This window comes from Kogia breviceps, chromosome 5 (genome assembly GCF_026419965.1).
Source record: "Kogia breviceps isolate mKogBre1 chromosome 5, mKogBre1 haplotype 1, whole genome shotgun sequence".
NCBI lineage: Eukaryota > Metazoa > Chordata > Mammalia > Artiodactyla > Physeteridae > Kogia > Kogia breviceps.
Genome location: NC_081314.1, coordinates 77111557 through 77128830, shown reverse-complemented (window position 1 = coordinate 77128830; position 17274 = coordinate 77111557). Strand labels below are relative to the sequence as shown.

General features: G+C 36.0%; 1 protein-coding gene across 10 annotated transcripts in view; it reads left to right on the top strand.

The window, feature by feature from the left end:
- Positions 1–17274, top strand: part of ACAP2 (ArfGAP with coiled-coil, ankyrin repeat and PH domains 2) — a 172248-nt gene that overhangs the window by 73124 nt on the left and 81850 nt on the right. For all 10 annotated transcript variants that reach the window (XM_059064892.2, XM_067034263.1, XM_059064893.2 and 7 more), the window contains 2 exons: positions 4754–4873; positions 5661–5714. In XM_059064892.2, coding sequence (XP_058920875.1) covers positions 4754–4873; positions 5661–5714 — 174 coding nt within the window. The remainder of the gene's footprint in view (positions 1–4753; positions 4874–5660; positions 5715–17274) is intronic.

Here is a 17274-nt window from a genome sequence, read left to right as displayed (position 1 = left end):
TGTATAATACTGCTGTGAACCCTTCCAGTCTACTCTTAACTTATCACATCATTATTTCTCTTCTGGAGACCTTCGTTTCCTTTCCATAACACCTACTCTGCAGAATTCTGACTATATTTGTCTAACCATCTATATCCTCTGTCCCATATCTGGGCTATAAAGCCCTACAGGAGAAGTTACACAATTATTTGGTGAAACTAATTGGTGGAGCTACACATAACCTGGGATTCATGATGCAAAGCAATTTTTCTGAGACTCAATCAGGTTATCTTACTATCTTTAGCATCTTTTATATTTCACTGTTTTCTCAATATTTACCACCTTGCTCTTCATTTTTAGTAGAGGAACTTGTCTCTTACTTCCTTTTGGTGGGAACACCTTTATTTCTTGCTTTTAATCTAGAAACTTAACAGAATCTGTCCTTATTCCATTTTTTTTCCCATTTGAGTGATAAAAATATCCCTTTTCGTAAGTAATTCCAAACTCTAACTTCTCAGGACTTTGCTTTAACCATCTCTCTCCATTTCCTTCTCTACCACCTCATTATTTTAAGTAAACAAAAATGTTTGTTTCTCTTGAATCAAAACAAAACAAGAGAAAAATCTCACCTCTGACAAGGAGTTGCAAATCTTTATCAAGTAATTACCATGTGCCAGTAACAGTTTCTGCTAAGATCTTTAAGTGCATTATCTTAACTCTTATAGTAACCCTCTATGGTTTAATGCCATTGTCATTGTGTCATACAGAAGAACCTGAAGCTTCTTGAGGTTGAGGTCTCTCCGAATCACTTGGAGCATAAAGTTTGGTAGCAGAATTTGAACCTAAGCCAACTGAGCCTATAAACCTGTTTTTAACCATAATATTCTACTACCAACCTGTCTCTCTGTTTCTGTTTTTATGGAAACTTTCAATTTAATTATTTTTGAATTATTTAATTTGTTGAATAAGCAATATCACACATGTGGTACAAAATTCAAAGGTACAAAAGTGTACCTAGTGAAAAATTAGTCATCATCTAATCTGTATCCAGAGGAGTACACTGACCTAGTTTCTTGTGTGGTCTTCCAGAAATCTCTTAAGCATGTGAAAGATTATATGTATTTGTACTCTTCTCTCCCCACTCCAACAGAGATATTAGTGTTGTTCTACATTTTGCTTTCTTAAAATATATAATTTAGATTTTGTTCCTTATTATTAATTATAGAGCTGCCCCATTCTTTTTAATGGCTGATTGTATCTCATTTTATGGATATATCATAATTTATATATCCAGTTGCCTACAGTTGGATACTTAGATTGCTACCAGTGTTTTACTGAGGCTGCAATGAATGACTTTACATGTGTGTCATGTGCCTTATGTGCAAATATATCTGTATGATACATTTCTAAAAGTGAAATTACTACATTAGAGGGCATGTGTGTTTAAAATTTTTATAGCTCTTGCTAAGTTGCCTTTCATAGAAATTGTACCAGTTTACATTCCTACCAACAGTGTGCGAGAGTGCCTATTTCCCCATACCTACCTTCTCTAAAACAGCACATTGTCACATTTTTTGACCTTTGCTCTTCTATAAAAAATAGTAATTTACCTTTCTTTTATTATGAGTGAGGTTGAATTTCTTTTCATGGACATAGGTATATTTGAATTTTCTTTTCTGGGAATTACATGTACATGTCTGTCAGCCATTTTTTTTCTAGTGGCTGGTTGGATTTTCAAAAATGAGTTGTATACCCTTTCTTGTAGGGAAATTAGTCCCTTGTGATTTGTTGTTAATATTGTTTTCCAATATTGTCATTTGTCTTTTGACTAAGTTTTTTTTCCCTTATCTGAGTGTTTTATTGTTATGTATTTGAATTGATTAGTTTCTTCTATGGCTTTTGAGTTTTGCATCCTTCTCAGAAAGACTTTTCCTACCTTGAGATTATAAAAAATACCACCTCCTGTTTTCTCTTGGTTTTCTGATTTAATGTTTTATGTTTAAATATTTATTCCATCTGAAATTAATTTGGGGGTTTGGAATACAACTTAGTTTCTTTCTTTTTTTAGATGGCTATCCAGTGTCCTTGTGTCATTTATTGGATAATTTTTTACCACCCTGGCTGGAGTTGTGTATCTGCTTCTTCACTCTGTATTCTCTTCCATTAACCAATTTGTCTATTCACATCCATTACCAGACTTTTAATTACTGCATCTCTATATTTTAATATGGGGCTAATGTCCCCACCTCATTACTCTTTTTCAATTTTTTTGATGCTCTTCTTGCATGTTGGTTAGTCATATGAATTTTAGAATTAGTTTTTTTGGTTGTTAAGATACCTTTTTTTTTTTTTTTTTTTTAAATAGCAAACTATTTGAAGGACTAGTCTCTGCCAGCATTTCTCATAATGGGTTTTGTGGAACATTGGTCCTATGAGGATGCTTCCTCTAAAGAGAATTCAATGTCAGATAATTTTGAGAAATGCTACCTATTATATACTTCGTTTCTAGGATTCATAATACACATTAATATATCAAAAGCTCTTACAAATTTAGTAGTAAAGAAATCTGTTTAACTTGACAAAATGAGTTTCCCAGACTTATTTGATCACAGAATCCTTATTTTGGTATAGAATGTTCCCCTGCGATATGCTATAGAATATATATTGGCGAAGAATTGACCTCTCATTATGTCTTCTTCTTCTACAGTTTGTAACTTACTGTAATCTGGCTACAACCCCCCAGTTTCTCTTAAAACTATTCTTGGTAGGGATGCTGGTGACTATCACCAAACTCAACAAACTTTTTTAAAGTGTTTTTAAAACTTGACCTTTATGGATTTTCAACTTATTCATCATCCATCTTTTGATACTTTGTTCTTTCTTGACTTTGATGAAATTAATCTGTTGCTTTTCCTTCTACCTTTCCCTTTTCCTTTTTAGTCTCCTTTGTGGGGTCCTCACTGTACACACTGTGACCCCTGCTTTTTATCTAGGCTGTAGCATTGTAGCACTGATACTTTATTTGCTGCTGACTCCTGTGTGTGTATCTACAGTACACTTCTCTTTTTTGAGCTTTAAGTATCTATTTTCACTTGGGTTTGATAAACTTTCCACTTGGCTTATTTCACAGACCCATCTAGCTCAGGCCTACCTCACAGGCCCAATGCTGTTAAAACAAGTCTTTGCTAGACAGTATAGTGTCTTTGTGCAAATTATCATCTTGTAGCAGATATAGCCCTCAGCAAGCAGAGCTCAGGCTGGATTTCATCCCCTGTTTTTTTCCCTTTGGTAGGACATCATCTGCATAATTGTACTTTGGTGCTCAACTAATTTCTAAATTTGTCTCCTCTCTTCTCTCCCTGCTTACTGCCTTAATTCAGGCTCTCTTAGTTTTTGGTCTAATCGCCTTATCTTTATTCTTTCTACTTCCTTATCTTACTTTTTCTTCTTTTAGGTCATCATTCTAAAATGGAACTCTGGTCAACTCACTCATTTGATGTCTTTATTGTTTTCCATTTCCTTTCATATAAAATATGAACACCTTAGCTTTGCACACAAGGCTTTTCCTGATCTGGCCCTTGTATACATTTTCACACTTTGCTAAGCTACTTAGTGCCCCTGGTTTGCCCTGCCGTCTAAGCTTCAGGGCCTTAGAACATGTTTTTCCTAGAGAAGTGTCTTCTTATTACCCTTATCTGATTGGCTAATTCCTGTTGGTGTTCAGGGCTTTTCTCAAGTGTTACCTTTTCCAGGAACCCTTCCTTGATCCCCATAGCTCTCATTACACATTCCTCCTTTGTTCCCTCTTGCATGGTTTTGATGAGCATAGCAGTTGTACTTGTGCTAAATAGAATTTATCTGCTTTTTGAATGGTTAGAATTAGAACAGAGATTATGTTTTTCACTTCCGTTCCTCCAGGTCCCAGGGTAGCAGTTTAAAATTACACTCCTGAGATCCTTGAGCTGTCTTCTAAAGTTTTCCTGGGCTCTTTATCCTCTTCTTGGTGGCCCCTCTTCCCACCCTCTCATTACCCTTCCTTTATCTAGAGCAGCTCCACTTTTATCTTTTTTAATATTTGATTTTCACCCAAGATTTTGTTTGCTTAAAGAAAATGTTCTGTATCTGAGTGAACTAAAGAAAGAAACAAGGAAGGGATAGGAAAAAAAAAAGAGAAAAGGAATGAAAGGGAAAAAGAGAAAGATGAAAAAAGGGAAGAAGAAAGGAGGGGACAAGAGAAGAGAGAGAAGCTCTGTTCTAAGATTTAGCACAATGTCTAGATGGTAGGCATTAGAGAAATATGGTTGATTAAGCAATTCTGCTTTGATAGTCTGATATTAAAATGACCAGCATGACTAACCCACCATACCAGTTTACTTCCCTTTCCTCCACCATACCATAGTTGTGTTTTTTAAAATTCTTTTATCATACTGCTTGCTCTGCCTAAAGTTTCCTTTTCTTCCTTCCAAGGGGTGCTTAATACATTTTTATGGAGTTAATTTATGGGATTGAATTTAACTTGATAAAATGATTGGTTGTTGTTGTTATCAGACAGCCTCTGCATCCTGAAAGGTCAACTTTTTTGCTACAGTTCTCTTAATGAATTTACGTTTTAAGCCAAAGGAAAAAAAGAACAATTTTCATTTAGTCTATTTGGGGTTTATTGATGAACTAGAATTTGTCTTAACTAGGCTAACTCATGTGGTTAATGCTAACACTTGTCTGATTAAGTAATTTGTAAAATTATTTTCAATGATATGATGTTTTTCTTTTTCAGCTTGTGAAGCTATGTATTGCAATGATTGATACTGGAAAAGCCTTTTGTGTTGCAAATAAACAGTTCATGAATGGGATTCGAGACCTGGCACAGTATTCTAGCAATGATGCTGTAGTTGAGGTTAGTATTATTAAATTTAGTTAAAATGGTAAATGAAACAAGATGTTAGAGAATTACCTTATTAATAGTAGTAGTGGTCCTTAAAATTAGAAGTGAAAAAGCTATCACCTGTTGGTGCTATCTGATATAATCCTGTTTTCTAGGACAGTTAGAAGGTGATGGTTGATTTGCATTGTGGATATAAGTTTACTATACTTGCTGCTAGGTGAACTGAAGCATCTACAAGGGGACCTGAGCAGTGAGAGTAAGATCATGCTTATTAGTAGCTGTTTATCGGGGCAAGCAGAGAGCATTAACCCAAGACTAGTATCTAACTATACATTTTGGGGGCTGCATAGGAAAGTTCTGTTCAGCTAGCTATGCTGTGTTAGCTTAGACCCCTTGCTATACTATGTGGTATTATGACATTTCTTTTATGAAGAATAATAACTGGTACAGAAATGGTTGTAATTTGATGATTATGTGATCCATAGATGCCTAAATGGACACAGTCTTGCTATACTTAATTTTACCTTAGGTTTACATGGGCCATTTCCATTTGATAGTATAATAGTATTGATAGGGCAGGCTAATTCTTTGACTGTTCTAGGGTTTTATGTTACTACATGTAGACTTGACCTCTCTGCAAAGCATGCCTGAGAGGTAGTGAGATTGTCCTAGTGAGAAATAAATGTTACTGTTTACAGTGTAACTTGATCTTTCTGTCAGAAATGCTGAAGTAACATTTTTGTGGCCTATATTAGTAGCTCTTAAATGACTTGGTTTTCTTTTGTTTTCTTTCTCATAGACAAGTTTGACCAAATTTTCTGACAGTCTTCAAGAAATGATAAATTTTCACACAGTAAGTGTTTAGTAAATAGGTGTTATTATGACCATGTTCATGTTTTAGTACTTTCCTTTGGTGGCAGTATTTTATAAAATTACTTAAGTTGGAAAACGAATGACTTTGAGTTGTCAGCTTTGTAGTTGGGTGGATCTAAAATTATGTGTGTGTGAGAGAGAGACAGAGAGGGAGAAAGTATAGATGTGTATTATTTCCCATTCTATAATAGTGGACTTTAATTTCAGTGAAGTACGCACCCATAAAAGTTAATTTTTTTCCTTTAAGTTGTGCCTTTATAAGTTTTTAAGCAATTTCAAGAAGAAAGATGTACAAGTCATCATTCTAAAATTAGCTGTTTCTTTTAAGATACGAATATATCCCCTTTGAGGACAGATCTTCAAGAATGAGGGTTATATATTACTTTTGGAATGTCGTGAAATTCCTTTATAAGTTTTGTAAAAGTTTACTGAAAATATGTGGGATCTTTTAGCTGCAGTGTGTGGAATCTTTAGTTGCGGCATGTGGGATCTAGTTCCCTGACCAGGGATTGAACCCAGGCCCCCTGCACTGGGAGTGTGGAGTCTTAGCCACTGGACCACCAAGGAAATCCCTCATTGTGGTTTTGATTTGCAATCTAATGACCAATCTGGTTGAGCATCTTTTCATCTGCTTATTGGCCATTTGTGTATTTTCTTCTGCCATTGTTACCATTGTTGTCCACTTAAGTCCTTTGCCCATTAAAAATTTTTTTAAATTGAATTCTTTATATATTCTGGATATTACACCCTTATCAGATATATGATATATAAATAATTTTTCCCTATTCTGTAACTAGTCTTTTTATTTTCTTGATAATGTCATTTGATATGTAAAAGTTTTAATTTTTTTTATTGAAGTATAGTTAAGTTACAATGTTGTGTTTCAAGTGTACAGCAAAGTGATTCAGTTATACATATATATATTATTTTTCAGATTCCTTTCCATTATAGGTTATTACAAGATACTGAGTATAGTTTTCTGCACTATACAGTAGGTCCTTATTGTTTACTTATTTTATATATAGTGGAGTGTATTATGTTAATCACAAACTGCTATCCTCCCCCCCCACCCCCATTATCCCCTTTGGTAACCAGAAGTTTGTGTTCTGTGTCTGTGAGTCTATTTCTGTTTTGTTAATAAGTTCATTTGTATCATTTTTTTAGATTCCACATATAAGTGATATCCTATGATATTTGTCTTTTCTCTGTTTTACTTCACTTGATAATCTCTAGGTCCATCCATGTTGCTGCAAATGGCATTATTTCATTCTTTTTAGTGGCTGGGTAGTATTCTGGTGTGTGTGTGTGTGTGTGTGTGTGTGTGTGTGTGTGTGTGTGGTGTGTGTGTGCTCATACACACACACACACACACCCCACATCTTCTTTATTTATTTCTCTGTTAATGTATATTTAGGTTGCTTCCATGTCTTGGCTATTGTACATAGTGCTGCTATGAACATTGGGGTGCATGTATCTTTTCAAATCAGAGTTTTCTCCAGAAATATGCCTAGAAGGGGTATTGCTGGATCATATGGCAACTCTATTTTTAGTTTTTTAAGGAAACTCCATACTGTTCTCGATAATGACTGCGCCAATTTACATTCCCACCAACAGTGTAGGAGGGTTTCTTTTTCTCCACACCCTCTCCAGCATTTATTATTTGTAGACTTTTTGATGATGCGCATTCTGACCACAGTGAGGTGATACCTCATTTGTAGTTTTGATTTGTATTTCACAGTAATTAGCAGTGTTGAGCATCTTTTCATGTGCCTCTTGACCATCTGTATGTCTTCTTTGGAGAAATATCTACTTAGGTCTTCAGCCCATTTTTTTTTTTACTGGGTTTTTTGTTTTGTTTTTTAAAAATTATTTTATTTATTTATTTTATTTTTGGCTGCGTTGAGTCTTTGTTGCTATGCGTGGGCTTTCTCTAGTTGGCGGCGAGCTGGGGCTACTCTTCATTGCGGTGTGCTAGCTTCTCGTTGCGGTGGCTTCTCCTGTTGCAGAGCATGGGCTCTAGGCATGCAGGCTTCAGTAGCTGTGGCGCGTGGGCTTAGTTGCTCTGTGGCATGTGGAATCTTCCTGGACCAGGGCTCGAACTGTGTCCCCTGCATTGGCAAGCAGATACTCAACCACTGTGCCACCAGGGAAGCCCTCTTTGTTTTTTTGATACTGAGCTGTTTGTATATTTTGGAAATTAATCCCTTGTCAGTCACAACATTTGCAAATATTTTCTCCCATTCAGTAGGTTGTCTTTTTATTTTGCCTCCTTGGGTAGGTTTATTCCTAGGTATTTTATTCTTTTTTGATGCAATGGTAAATGGAAGTTTTCTTAATTTCTCTTTCTGATATTTGGTTGTTAGTGTATAGAAATGCAACAGATTTCTGTGTGTTAATTTTGTATCCTGCAACTTTACTGAATTCATTGATGAGCTCTATTAGTTTTCTGGTAGCATCTTTAGGATTTTCTATGTAGAAAATCAGGTCATCTGCAAACAGTGACAGTTTTACTTCTTTTACAACTTGGATTCCTTTTATTTCTTTTTCTTCTCTGATTGCTGTGGCTAGGACTTCCAAAATTATGTTGAATAAAAGTGGTGAGAGTGGGCATCCTTGTCTTGTTTGTGATCTTAGAGGAAATGCTTTCAGCTTTTCATCATTGAGTATGATGTTAGCTCTAGGTTTGTCATATATGAGCTTTATTATGTTGAGGTAGAGTTTTTATCATAAATGGATGCTGAATTTTATCAAAAGCTTTTTCTGCATCTATTGAGATGATCATATGGTTTTAATTCCTCAATTTGTTAATGTGGTGTATCACACTGATTGATTTGCAGATATTGAAAAGTTCTTTCATCCCTGGAATAAATCCCACTTGATCATGGTGTATGATCCTTTTAATGTATTGTTGGATTCAGTTTGCTGATATTTTGTTGAGGATTTTTACATTGTGTTTATCAGTGATATTGACTTATACTTTTCTTTTTTGATATCTTTGTCTGGTTTTGGTATCAGGATGACGGTGGCCTCATAGAATGAGTTTGGGAGTGTTCCTTCCTCTGCAATATTTTGGAATAGTTTCAGAAGGATAGGTGTTAACTCTTCTTTAAATGTTTGGTAGAATTTACCTGTGAAACCATTTTGTTCTGAACTTTTACTTCTTGGGAGTTTTTAAATTACTGATTCAATTTAAGTACTGGTAGTTGGTCTGTTCATATATTCTATTTCCTCCTGGTTCAGTCTTGGGAGAGTGTACCTTTCTAAGAATTTGTCCATTTCTTCTAGGTTGTCCATTTTATTGGTATATAATTGTATAGTATTCTCCCTATGATCCTTTGTGTTTCTGTGGCGTCGGTTGTAACTTCTCCTTTTTCATTTCTGATTTTATTTATTTATTTTTAAAAAGAAGATGGGGGTAAGAGTTTATTAATTAATTAATTTATTTTTGCTGTGTTGGGTCTTCGTTTCTGTGCAAGGGCTTTCTCTAGTTGTGGCAAGCAGGGGCCACTCTTCATCGCGGTGTGCGGGCCTCTCACTATCGTGACCTCTCGTTGCGGAGCACAGGTTCCAGATGTTCAGGCTCAGTAGTTGTGGCTCACAGGCCTAGTTGCTCCGCGGCATCTGGGATCCTCCCAGACCAGGGCTGAAACCCGTGTCCCCTGCATTAGCAGGCAGATTCTCAACCACTGCGCTACCAGGGAAGCCCTCTGATTTTACTGATTTGGGCCCTCCCTTTTTTTCTTGATGCTATTCCAGCTTTCTTTTGATTTCCATTTGCACGGAATACCTTTTTACATCCCCTTACTTTCAGTCTGTGTGTGTCTCCAGATCTGAAGTGAGTCTCTTGTAGGCAGCAAATACACGGGTCTTATTTTTGTATCCATTCAGCCAGTCTCTGTCTTTTGGTAGGAGCATTTAGTCCATTTACATTTAAGGTGACCATGACCAATATGTTTGTTTCTATTGCCGTTTTCTTAATTGTTTTGGATTTGTTTTTATAGGTCTTTTTTCCCCTTTCTTCTTTTGTCTTATGATTTGATGACTCTCTTCAGTGTTATGTTTGTATTCCTTTTTCTTCTTTGTGTGTATATCTATTATAGATTTTTGTTTTGCAGTTACCATGAGGTTTTTGTATAGGAGTCTATATTTATACATGCTTGTTTTAAGTTGCTGATCTCTTAATTTCAAACACATTTTAAATAAGCTTCATTTGTACCCTCCTCCCTTCATGATCACTGTTTTTGATATTATATCCTGCATCAAATTGTTTTGTGTATCCCTTAACTGCTTATTGTGTATACAAATGATTTTACTACTTTTGTCTTTTAACCTTACTACTAACTTTGTTCATGGATGATTTCCTACCTTTATTGTATGTTTGCCTTTACCAGTGAACTTTTCCGTTTTGTGATTTTCTTGTTTCTAGTTGTGGCCTTTTCTGCCTAGAGAAGTTCCTTTAGCATTTGTTGTAAAGCTGGTTTGGTGGTGCTGAATTCTTTTAGCTTTTGACCTCTCCATCAAATCTGAACGAGAGCCTTTCTGGGTAGATTATTCTTGATTGTAGGTTTTTCTCTTTCTTCACTTTAAATGTATCTTGCCACTCCCTTCTGGCCTGTAGGGCTTTTGCTGAAAAATTAGCTGATAACTTTATGAGAGTTCCCTTGTATGTTATTTGTTGCTTTTCCCTTGTTGCTTTTTTTTTTTTTGGTGGTACACGGGCCTTTCACTGTTGTGGCTTCTCCCGTTGCGGAGCACAGACTCCGGACACACAGGCTTAGTGGCCGTGGCTCATGGGCCCAGCCGCTCCATGACATGTGGGATCTTCCTGGACCGGGGCACGAACCCGTGTCCCCTGCATCAGCAGGTGAATTCTCAACCACTGTGCCACCAGGGAAGCCCTCCCTTGTTGCTTTTAATATTCTCTCTTATCTTTAATTTTTGTCATTTTGATTATAGTGTGTTGTGGTGTATGCCTCTATGGGTTAATCCTGTATGGAACTCTCTGCACTTTCTGGACTTGGGTGACTATTTCCTTCCCCAGATTAGGGAAGTTTTCAGCTATTGTCTCTTCAAATACGTTTTTAGGCCCTTCCTCTCTTCTCCTTTTGGGACCCCTATCATTGCGAATATTAGCACACTTGATGTCCCAGAGGTCTGCTAAACTGTCCTTATTTCTTGTCATTCTTTTTTCTTTTTTCTGTTCAGGGACAGTGATTTCCACTATTCTTTCTTCCAGCTCAGTGATCCATCCTTCTGCCTCAGTTAGCCTACTATTCATTCCTTCTAGTGTATTTTTCATTTCAGTTATTTTATTCTTTAATTCTGTTTGGCTGTTCTTTATATATTCTAATTCTTTGTTAAAAACTTCTAATTTCTCACTCTGTGCATCCCTTCTCCTGAGTTCTTTGATCATCTTTATGGTTGTTACTCTGAACAAGATCTTTCTTGGTTAGATTGCCTATCTTCACTTCACTTTGTTCTTCTGGAGTTATATCTGTTCCTTTGTCTGAAACATATTCCTCTGTCACCTAATTTTGTCTATATTGCTATTTGTATTTTTATGGATGTGGTAGGTTCGTTAAGTTTCTCAACTTTGGAAAAGTGGACCTCTGTAGGAGACGTCCTATGTATCCAGATCCCACGTGCCACGGAGCGGCTGGGCCCATGAGCCATGGCCGCTGAGCCTGTGCGTCCAGAGCCTGTGCTCCACAACGGGAGAGGCCACAGCAGTGAGAGGCCCGCGTACCGCAAAAAAAAAAAAAATCCTAACCAAGCCTTATATGATGAGGCTCCTGCTGATAGCTTCCTGATCTCATCTCTCTTCTCTGTCTGGTTGTAGCCTCTTGGGCTCTTTGTTGTTCTTTGAACAAGCCAAAGTAATTCTCATGTTAGGGCCTTTGTACTTGCAGTCTGTTTGGTGCGGCATGTTCTTCCTCCACGTTTATGTGTGACTGTTTCCTTACGATATTCCTTTTCTTTCTATAGGTCTCCCTCACTTTAATAGATCACTGCCTCTACGAGAAGCCTTCCTTGACCACCATATGGTTACTGTCTATCAATTTACCCTGCCTTTTGCATTCACACACCCGTACCGTGTATATGTATGTGGTCTCATTCTTAAATATATGTACTTATTTTATTGTCTGTTCTTCTCTAAGTTTTATGACTGTAGGCACTTTGTTGTATTCATCTCTGCTACTACCACCTAGAAGAGTCCTTTGTAGGAAGGAGTTACTCATGGCAGGGTTGAGGACACTGAGATTATGACAACCCTTGTAATATTTTTTTAGTCATTAAATGAATAAAGATTTGTTAAATCAGTGAAAATTCAGTGAACAAATAGACAATTAAAACTATTTAATATTCTTTAGAAATGCTTAATATGCTTTAGAAAGATAATTTGCAAACTAAGAGGAGATCACTATTTGTCTACCTGTCTGCCTAGAGGTCTAAATGCTATAGGTTGGTGAGCTTGTGCGTGTTTACATATATACTTATATATATGTATATAGGAGAGCTCTGATACTACACCCAGATGTCCAGTGCCTTTCTAATTTTATTCCCATATTCCTTTTTACAGCATCTCAGAAATTTTTCTACTAATAGCTATAGGTATGAAATTGTGAGACCTTAGTTTACTTTCTTTTAATTTTCTTTCCTTTTATAGTTGCTATGCTCTGTGCTTTACCTGGCCTTTTTGTTTCTTGTTAACAAATACTTTTCCCTTAGTTTTTTCAGTAGGAGTGACCTCTTTGTACTTGAATCAGAATACTTATATTTGTGGCAAAGGTTCTTCCCCCATCATAACACTGTATACTTCACTTCAACTAGATTAAAGATAGGGATGACACATCTCTTGTTTACTGTTATATCCTTAGTACTTGCATAATTCTTATCTTGGGGAAGTCATTTAATTTTTCTAAGCTTTGCATTCCACCTCAGTAAAATGAAGGAGCTTTTACTAGATGACTTTTAATTATAAAGTATTAATTATTATAAGATTTAATATGATCTCAGAGTCATTTGTTAAAAATGTGGGAAAGCCTAGTTGTATAAAATGCTTTATTTTAGTAGCATTCTGTTCAGTGAAATTTTAATTACATAGTATTATAGGATAAAGGAGACTTTATAGGATAAGACAAACTGCTTTCTAAAAGGTAATAAACACTGGAATGTGCTTTATATTCTATAGCAAAGCTCATAACACTTAATTCTTGGTGTATCACTTTGTATCAGGATAAAAGGCTAAATGTTACAGAGATGATATTTATGAATAACTTTGTGGGCTTAAATAACTGTTTGAAATAATATAACCATTTGGGTTTTTAGCCAAGTAAGATTAAACATAGATTGGGTTTAGATTATCCAGTCATTTAAAAAATAAATTATTTGGATTCTTTTGTGATTTATTTTCTCTGTAAAAATGGATAGTACTGTTCCTTATTCCTTATAGAATAGGAATTTCCTAGGGTTGCTCTTTAACTCATATGTTTTTTATAGGGTGCCAACTCATAACTTTTCCAGAGCAGGTCATATATGCTACATTCTACTATGTACTAGAGTTGATTTGACTACTTTGTTTTCCTGGAACTTGGAGCTCTGTTTCTATAATGTCGCTGATGACTCTTTTAGATTCTAATTTGCTGTTGGTATAAGGAACTTGGAATATTATTTTGATTATTTGCTGAATGAAGTTTTGAAGTTGAATTGCTGCATAAAATTCTACGAAAATGTATGACCCTTTTTGTTTTGTTTTTTTGTGAGTTTGGTTTTCCATATTACAGCTGTCTACTCATTCGCTCAACAAATGGTTTTAGGTACTGAGAATATAGTAGTTCAGTGCTTCCCAACTGTTCTCATCTCATGGCACAGGTAGAAACTGATGGTTGTATTTGTATGAGACAGTGGAGAAAACTTCTGGGGGAACATAAGGTGTCATGTCCTGTCTGGGTGTGGGGAAAAATGTTTAGATTTCTTTTTTATGGAATTATGTTGAATAATTAATAAATATTTAATAAATAATTTATTTTAATAGAATTATGTTAAAATAAAACAAAGTATTAGGAAAGATATTACATATTGAATGTGTATAACACTTCCATATATTTAAAAAATATTTTTTTTTTTTTTTTTTTTTTTTTTTTTTTTTTTTTTTCGGTATGCGGGCCTCTCACTGCTGCGGCCTCTCCCATTGCGGAGCACAGGCTCCGGACGCGCAGGCCCAGCGGCCATGGCTCACGGGCCCAGCCGCCCCGCGGTACGCGGGATCCCCCCGGACCAGGGCACGAACCCGTGCCCCCTGCATCGGCAGGCGGACTCCCAACCGCTGCGCCACCAGGGAAGCCCTAAAAAATATTTTAATGAGAAACTTGAACTGGCTTCCCTGAACATGACTTAAAAAACAAAAAAAAAAAGTCCTATGCATGAAATGGTTTCAAGCAATTCCTGATCAAGATTTAAAAATTGATGATCGGGCTTCCCTGGTGGCGCAGTGGTTGAGAGTCCGCCTGCCGATGCAGGGGACGAGGGTTCGTGCCCCGGTCCGGGAAGATTCCACATGCCGCGGAGCGGCTGGGCCCGTGAGCCATGGCCGCTGAGCCTGCGCGTCCGGAGCCTGTGCTCCACAACGGGAGAGGCCGCGACAGTGAGAGGCCCGCGTACCGCAAAAAAAAAATGAAATAAAAATATCAGGATTGTTTGAAATAAGATCATCAGATTTAGAACATCAGCTAACTAAGCCACCTTTTAAAGTCAATAACTAGCACTAAACAAATCAGCAAGTTGAAAGTTGTTCCTCCTAAACTTTTTGAATTCTACTTTTAAAATAAACTTAGGCAAAACTCTTCCTTTGGACAGCTAGTACACTGTTGTATGAAACAGCAGAGTGATATTCCTTTTTTAAAATTTTTTTGGCCGCGCTGTGCAGCATACAGGATCTTAGTTCCCCAAACAGGGATAGAACCCGTGCCCCCTGCATTGGAAGCGTGGAGTCTTAACCACTGGACAGCCAGGGAAGTCCCCAGAGGGTGATATACTTGTCTCATTTCTATACAAAAAGCAGAAAAAAAAAATGAAATGTTTTGAATATTTTGTTTAGATTCATGTATCATTTTCATAAAATTTAATTTGGAATTTATGTCTACATTGTAACCTTTTAAATATGAGATCCTTTGTGAAATAATGTACTACTAGATCTTCACAGCTTTCTAAATGAATTCTTAATGTAAATTTACATCTTGCTGTCTTTGTGGCTGCTCTATCAGTATGCAAAGTTACAATGTTTCCAAATTTATCCTCTTTGTTTTAAAGTTTTCTTTTGGCATTTGAGTATTTCATCCCTAGGAATTTGTTTTGGTGCTTAGGAAAACAGTCAATGTTCTTGCAAGATAAACTTCTATTCAGAAATTTTAAGTATTGCTGTTAATTTGAATACAGTTATTAACATGTAGAATCATCATGCAAATACAGTTATTAACATGTAGAATCGTTGCGCAGCAATGAAAACTTTGATACAGTTGTCTTCTGGGTTAGTAATTATTGCTGTGTTTATTTGGCATGCCATCAAACGCATCTGTTAATTCTGTTATTTGAATGCGGCACATTTTCTATTTCCTTTGCTTCTTTGGAAATTACAAAGTTCTGAAATTTTCTTTGTAGGCTGGTATATTATACAATTTTGCAATTGTATGAGGCATTCTGGCTCTAGCTGTTAATTGAGCAGTAACCTTTTAAGCAGCTTATTAATATGATATAGTTATAACTAATGTGATAAAAGAACTTTGTTTATTTTGTGTTTGTAGAAGTTTAAAGTGCAAATCTTTTTCTGTATTAAATGGATATTTTGTGTTGAAGTCTTGTATGATTTGCTTCTGCAATTGCTTTATTTAATAACTCTTTCATGTAAAAATACATTGTGGTTAAATCAGAGAATTTTGGAAATGTTGTGTTTGCCTTATGAATGTAATGCCTTTCTAGCACTGTTTGATGAAAAAGTTGTCCATTATGGTGGAAAACAACAACCGGTAAAAATCAGATCTATTTAAATATGAGATAAAATAGGATATGTTTTAAGGTTCGAAAGTTGATTATGTGTATAATTTTCTGCATTCTTAAAATGTTTTAAAATAAATTATATTGCAAGATTATAAAATTAGACATTTAGTAAAGATAGGAGATATTAATTCATTTTAGTTTATTCCACAAATGTTATGCTCATTTATGATCAAAAAGTCAAATTTTCAAAATGTTTTTGAATCTGCAAAGGTCTGCAATCCCATTTAAAATGATATAATTATGTGCATTTAATTCCATCTTCAGAAATAAATGTTTTTTAATAATTTAAAATAAAACATAATTAAATTTCATTAAGAGTCAGACTTTGGCTAATTAACATTAAAAGCCAATAATAAATAAATACCAAGAAGTAAGAGCCAAAAAATAACAAAATCAATTGCATTCTAATAGGAATACCTTATAACTAATGATGATGATGCTAAGGAAACAATCATACATACCTTGTTAGTAGGAAAAATGTGAAAAATAACAATAGGAGCAAGAATTGTAAAAAATAAGCAAAAGAAAGATGCAATATTTGACAAGGGGTACAAAACAAAGAAGTGATGACAAACAAACTGTGACTAAAATAGCTTTGGATGATTCAAATAGTAATGCCATGTAACTCTTCCCCTAAAATGTAATTATTTTAGTGTGCCATGACCCAAGCATTGAGAACCTTTAAAATAGTAAATTGGTTCCCATTCCCAGAGGTGTGATTTTTGTCATCTGGAGTGCGGCATTAGAGTTTTTAAATCTCCCCAGGTGATTCTGGCATGCAGTAAAATTTGAGGACCATTACTTTCGATCGGTGGTTCTCAAATTGTGGTCCCTGGACCAGCAGCATCAGCAGCACCTAGGGACTTGTTAGAATAGCAGCTTCTTAGAGCCCATCCAGATCTACTAAATCAGAAACTCTGAGGCTGGAAGCCAGCAATATGTGTTTGAACAAGGCTTGCAGGGGATTCTGTTGTATTCTAAAGTTTGTGAACCACTGTTCTAGAGCAGGGGTTGGCAAACTATGGCTTACAGGCCAAATCTAACCCATCGCCCCCTCTCCTTTTTTTCGTATAAATTTTTATTGGAACACAGCTATGCTCATGTGCTTCTGTATTGTCTATGGTTACTTTCGCACGATGGCAGAGATAAGTAGCTGTGACAGAGACAACATGGCCCACAAGCCTAAAATACCATCTAGCTCTTTACAGAAAAAATGTGCGGACTTCTGCTCTCAGGACTGTTTTTGCCCACTTTCAAGGACTGTATCTGTCATGACATCCACTGAAGGGAGGCCCCTTTTTGCTCTTAGTGAAGGTAATTTAGTGATTTAGATGCCTTGATGAATTCTTCTCAGTGGAGTGCTAGTGGGCTGCAACCCAGACTAGTTAAAATTAGTGTCTCTGGGAGTAAGAACCAGCAATCAGTCATTTTTAAAGCTCCACAGGTCATCCCATTGTGCAGCCCAGTTTGAGAAACAATTCATTGCC